At 52.5% G+C, this 5,406-nt stretch overlaps 1 protein-coding gene across 1 annotated transcript in view; it reads left to right on the top strand.

The window, feature by feature from the left end:
• The window catches only part of LOC103923818 (keratin, type II cytoskeletal 3-like), a 7,996-nt gene extending 7,586 nt beyond the window's left edge, over positions 1 to 410 (top strand). Inside the window, 2 exon segments of the mRNA XM_009332246.1 lie at positions 68 to 306; positions 309 to 410. Of these exon segments, the coding sequence (XP_009330521.1) occupies positions 68 to 306; positions 309 to 410 (341 nt within the window).
• Positions 411 to 5,406: the final 4,996 nt, after the last annotated feature.

Here is a 5,406-nt window from a genome sequence, read left to right as displayed (position 1 = left end):
TAGGTAGGCGTAAGAGGGAGGAGAGAAGACTTCGGAGGTGGCGGCGGCATGGGAGGAGGCTTCGGAGGCGGCAGCGGCATGGGAGGAGGCTTCGGAGGCGGCAGCGGCATGGGCGGAGGAATGGGAGGAGGCGTATGTGGAGTAGGAGGAAGCTTTGGAGGTGGAAGCATGGGCGGCAGTTGTGGAATGGGAGGAGGAATGTACGGCGGTGGCTTCTCTTCTGGAAGCGGAAGGATGTGCAGCTCTGGAGGTGGCAACTTCAGCTCCAGTGGGGGATCGTCCTCCGCACGGAGATGCGTCACGACCACCTCCGTCAAATCTTCAGGAGTGAGATTCTGAGCCCCAAAGCCACACTGAAAAAGGAAAGAAGCATCTCCTATCTTCTCCCGGCAGCAGCCCAGCCTCCTTAAACCCAGCTCCGGTGTCCTGCAATGAAATGAACTGTGTCCCTCACGGCCCACCACGTACCGGCTCGTCTACCTGGCTCTGTCCCATCAAGGGAGTCTCGTGGCAATGCCGTGTCCCGTTAGCAGCCCTGGCGAGCTGCTCGTTAGCCCCAAGCCCAGTGATGAAATAACCGTCTGAGCAAGGAAAAGTCTCACCTGTGGATACGCAGCACGGAGAGCTGATTTACAGGAGGGAAACGCTCTGCCTTTCTTGCTGGGTTGTACATTTCTGGCTGCCTCGTGGCAAATGTGTATAAAACTCCTCTTTCCTCCTCTGTCCTCACGTCCCTTCCTCGATGGCCGTATCCCTGGGGTGCTTCTGCATGCAGTACATCCTGCTGCTTCCATTCACTAGCGCTTGGGGTCGGGGTAGATGTGGGGCAAGCGGGACTCGTCCCTTGGCAGAGCTGGCAGGGAGCATCTTCTCGGCCGGTGGCCAAAGGGGTTAGTTGCCCCCGAGTGGAGTACCTGGGCAGCTTTGCTCCCCTGGTAGCCCCAGGTGTGCTGTAAGCCGGAGCTCCCTCTGGAGCCGTGGCTTCCAGTTCCACTTGTCCTTGCTCTCCGTGACACCTGCTAACACCTCAGGCACACGTGGACTTTTTCTAAGGAGAACAAAGCTTGCTCTTCAGAGCCAGGCCCCCTGTGACATGGAACAAGATGTACTGTCCCCACCTCCCTTCCTCTTCTGTTTGTGGTATGTCCTACTTCCTCGGGATGTTGCCATTCTCAATAAATTGCAGAGAACATTCACGACGTCTTTGTGTCATTGCTTTGGAAGCCACTTCTAGGCCAGGTGGTTTTAGCTGTTGGGGAAGCAACTTGGTGGGAAGGGTGGGGGTTGTCCTTCTGTTCAACGTGCCGTGACTGTGCCTTGAGGGAACGGAATGGGTGTGCGGAGGGAGCCAGGCAAGTGTCCCAGCATGGGTGATGCCTCTTGACTCTTAGCAGTCATTGCAGTGCCTGAAAGCACAAGCCCGTACCTAGAATGGTGGGCCTGGGCAGCTTTGCTCCCCTGGTAGCCCCAGGTGTGCTGTAAGCCGGAGCTCCCTCTGGAGCCGTGGCTTCCAGTTCCACTTGTCCTTGCTCTCCGTGACACCTGCTAACACCTCAGGCACACGTGGACTTTTTCTAAGGAGAACAAAGCTTGCTCTTCAGAGCCAGGCCCCCTGTGACATGGAACAAGATGTACTGTCCCCACCTCCCTTCCTCTTCTGTTTGTGGTATGTCCTACTTCCTCGGGATGTTGCCATTCTCAATAAATTGCAGAGAACATTCACGACGTCTTTGTGTCATTGCTTTGGAAGCCACTTCTAGGCCAGGTGGTTTTAGCTGTTGGGGAAGCAACTTGGTGGGAAGGTGGGGGTTGTCCTTCTGTTCAACGTGCCGTGACTGTGCCTTGAGGGAACGGAATGGGTGTGCGGAGGGAGCCAGGCAAGTGTCCCAGCATGGGTGATGCCTCTTGACTCTTAGCAGTCATTGCAGTGCCTGAAAGCACAAGCCCGTACCTAGAATGGTGGGGTTATGAATACTCCAGCCAAGCAACGTGCAGTAAATTTGAGCAGGCGGGAGCACTGGGAACCCAAACGGGAGGAATTCAGGAGGCTGTTAAATTTTTGGGCAGCTCCTGAGGTAGCCCCACCCTTGGAATCACGTATAGTCATTTCAACAGCTGATGCCTTCATTTGTTGCGTCTTGAAACCTCCAGCGCAGAGGGCTCCAGCACCTTCCGAATCAATGAGGAGGCTGCAGGCTACCCCCTGCCAATATTTAGGGCTCAGCCTTTATGCAGACTAAGGCACTCGGGACCCTGTTGCTCATGTCACGTCTTACCAGAGTGGTCTGGTAACATACAAACTGCAGCTGCTCTAGGAAAGAGGTCTTATGAATCTCCCTCTTGGATTTCAGATTTCGAGAGCAGGAGGGAGCTGCGTGCAGGGTACACGAAACCACAAGCAGAAAGTTACGGGGTTTGCGCAGGAACGCTGCCAGAGCACAGTGGTGAAACCAGCAGAGACCCAAACACTGTGACTGATGATGGCAATCGGCAGCGGCAGGGCGGGGGCAGACATCAGGTCTGCTCTTGTCAGTTCATCTGAGTTTCCTGCCTCGGAGTGGACTCTGCTGTGTGGTAGGGGAGGTGGCAACGGTAGGAGTCTTGCGGGGAGTGGTGGGAGGGCAGGTTTACAGCTGCCCGTAAGCGTGGCTATGGACGTTGGCCAAGCAGCTACCCTCTGCTGTTACAAGTAGGCTGTGGCCAGGCAGGCTGCACAGCTCGGCACCCTACAAGCACCAGGAGTGCTTGAGAACCACTAACTCACCCTCCCCTTCATCGACCAGCTGTAGGAACACGAAGGGCTGGGAAGGCGCGATTCATCCCAAAACCGTGGGCTCAGGTACCCATCAGCTCCCTGAAAAGTTGGACAAGACCCCCCAGTGTCTCCTCTTTATGTTGAGAGCCAGCGGGAGAGATTTGGTCTAGCTCGAGGAGGAGGTACGGGAGAAGAATGCTGTGCGTTTGATCTGTGCTTCAGTTCCTCCACCACAAGAAGAGATCAAAGAGACAGCAACCGCTTTCAGTAGTGCCCTGGCGCAACTTGAGTCCATTTCCTCTCGTCCTTTCGCCAGTTATTTGGGAGAAGAGACCAACCCCCACCTCGCTACAACCTCCTGTCAGGTGGCTGTAGAGAGTGATGAGGTCTCCCCTCAGCCTCCTTTTCTCCAGGCTGAACAACCCCAGATCCCTCAGCCGCTCCTCATCAGACTTGTTCTCCAGACCCCTCACCAGCCTCGTTGCCCTTCTCTGGACACGTTCCAAAATCTCAACATCCTTCTTGTAGTGAGGGGCCCAAAACTGAACACAGTATTTGAGGTGTGGCCAAGTATTCAGTTGAGAGCCAGCGGGAGAGATTTGGTCTAGCTCGAGGAGGAGGTACGGGAGAAGAATGCTGTGCGTTTGATCTGTGCTTCAGTTCCTCCACCACAAGAAGAGATCAAAGAGACAGCAACCGCTTTCAGTAGTGGTTCAGGAGTCCCACAGCAACCTGTTGCGAGCTGCCAGCGTCCCCCTAGCAGGTCAGGGAGCTGCGGACCTAGGAAGAAGTCCAGGCAAGGCAGTGGGGAATGGTTACAGGGCTCTTGGAAGAGGGACTTCTACTCCCTTTGAAGCCCAGCAGAGGTGTGCTAGAGCTGGGGAACGTGGCTGGGCTTGGCCCAAACAGAAGACGATGAGAAGGCAATGCCTCTGGGAAGCCGGGGCTGTGCCAAGAGCACGTTGGGGTTTGGCTTGGGCCAAGAGTCACCTGCTTTCGTTCTTAATTTTAAGACTATGTTTCTTCTCGGCTTTAAATCTGAAACACGGGGTTGTAGGCATTGTCGTGAGGAGTCATTGTGACATCCTCCTCTGTGCTGCCAGAATCTCTTTGCTGTGTGAGACCCAAAGCTGCAGCCTGGCTTGCTCTCCCTCTACATTTTCTGCTGCGTTTACATTTTTGCCTGGTGTTGATGACTCTGCCGTGCACAGCTCCTTGTGTAAGAGATCTGAAGGAACGGCTGGAGCCCCGGCTTGGTATTGAGTTTTACCTGGAGGAGGCTGAAGTGACTCCAGGTTTGGTATAATCTTCACATCTTGTCTGAAGACGTCAGAGTGACTCAGTCTGGGCGTCTTATCTGTATGTGCTGAATGTGGTCAGCATCCAGGCATTTGGCTGACTTAACAGATCTTCCCCCTCGTTGTGGAGCTGCCATGTGGGATGTTACAACCAAGTCACGCTGCCTACCGAGAAAGGCAGCTGCCGTGCGTTTGGCAATCTGGAGGGAGGCCACGAGAAGAGACGACCCGTTTGCTCTAACCAGAAATGGAGCTACCCTACACCTCCCGGGGACTGCACATCGTGAGCGAGTGCACTGCTCTGCAGGACGATCCGGAGGACTTAACTCCCTGTCTTGGGGACAACGACTGAGAAATAAGACCCTCTTCATTCAAGCTGCTTTTGAAAGGGGAGGTGTCCCCTCCCCGCTGTAGGGACGGCAGCCCATTCTGCCCCTGCAGCCTGTTGCAGAGGGCAGGCCACGCACATCTGGGTTGCACTTGGCCAACCATGACTTGTGTCCCCCAAGGGTAGGACAACCCTTGGCCAACCATTACTTGAGTCCCTCAAGGTTAACGTTCTCCACTCCCCTACGCCCCGTTCTGTGAAGAGACCCTGGTGTCAAGCAGCCTCCGTCCCAGTGACAGTCAATGGCGTTTGTGTTTCTGATTCCTCTGGTGGCTTTTGAAGGTGTTTCTCTGGGCTGGTTTTTCAAAGGCTTTGAAGTGTCTGTGGCTGAAGGCTGATACCTAGTGATACTTTCAAACAACATTTAGTTGCACAAGTCTTATGGGTGATTCTGAAAATTCCTTATGAATGTACATATTCCTACTTAGATCTTTTGAAGCACCTTAAATTTATGTTCATTTTTGTTTTAAGTCTTTTGAAGGGCTGTAGCGTATATTTTCTCTGCCACTTTTGGTTACTTGTGCTGGCTATTATCTACAGAAAATGTGAAAGGTCGTTTTATATTTCGCTCATTATCTTAAATATATATTTGATTGATAACATCCAGACAGATACTACCTTCAGAATGCCTTTTAAATAGTATTTACAGACCTCAGTTTCCTTTTAACCAGCACCTGTAATCTAGCTTCTTCAGAACACTGCACGTCAGTATCATTGTGTGTTTTCTATCATAATCTGGAACCTTATGGTTAATTATTTAAAAGTTCATTTACATGCAATCCAAAAATGGGCTTCTTTATTTCAGAGACATCCTAGAGAATACATTTCTAAGATACGTTCCTTTTCCAACCGAATATTTGAAATCAAGAGGATAAACTATGCCTTAGACATTGTAATAGCTCCATTTCTCAACATGTTTTTCCACTTCAGTTGTCTCATCTTTGGAAAGAACCAGGTAAACAAGA

Source organism: Pygoscelis adeliae, unplaced genomic scaffold, assembly GCF_000699105.1.
Source record: "Pygoscelis adeliae isolate BGI_AS28 unplaced genomic scaffold, ASM69910v1 Scaffold109, whole genome shotgun sequence".
Lineage (NCBI taxonomy): Eukaryota > Metazoa > Chordata > Aves > Sphenisciformes > Spheniscidae > Pygoscelis > Pygoscelis adeliae.
This window is presented reverse-complemented; position numbering and strand designations above follow the sequence as displayed.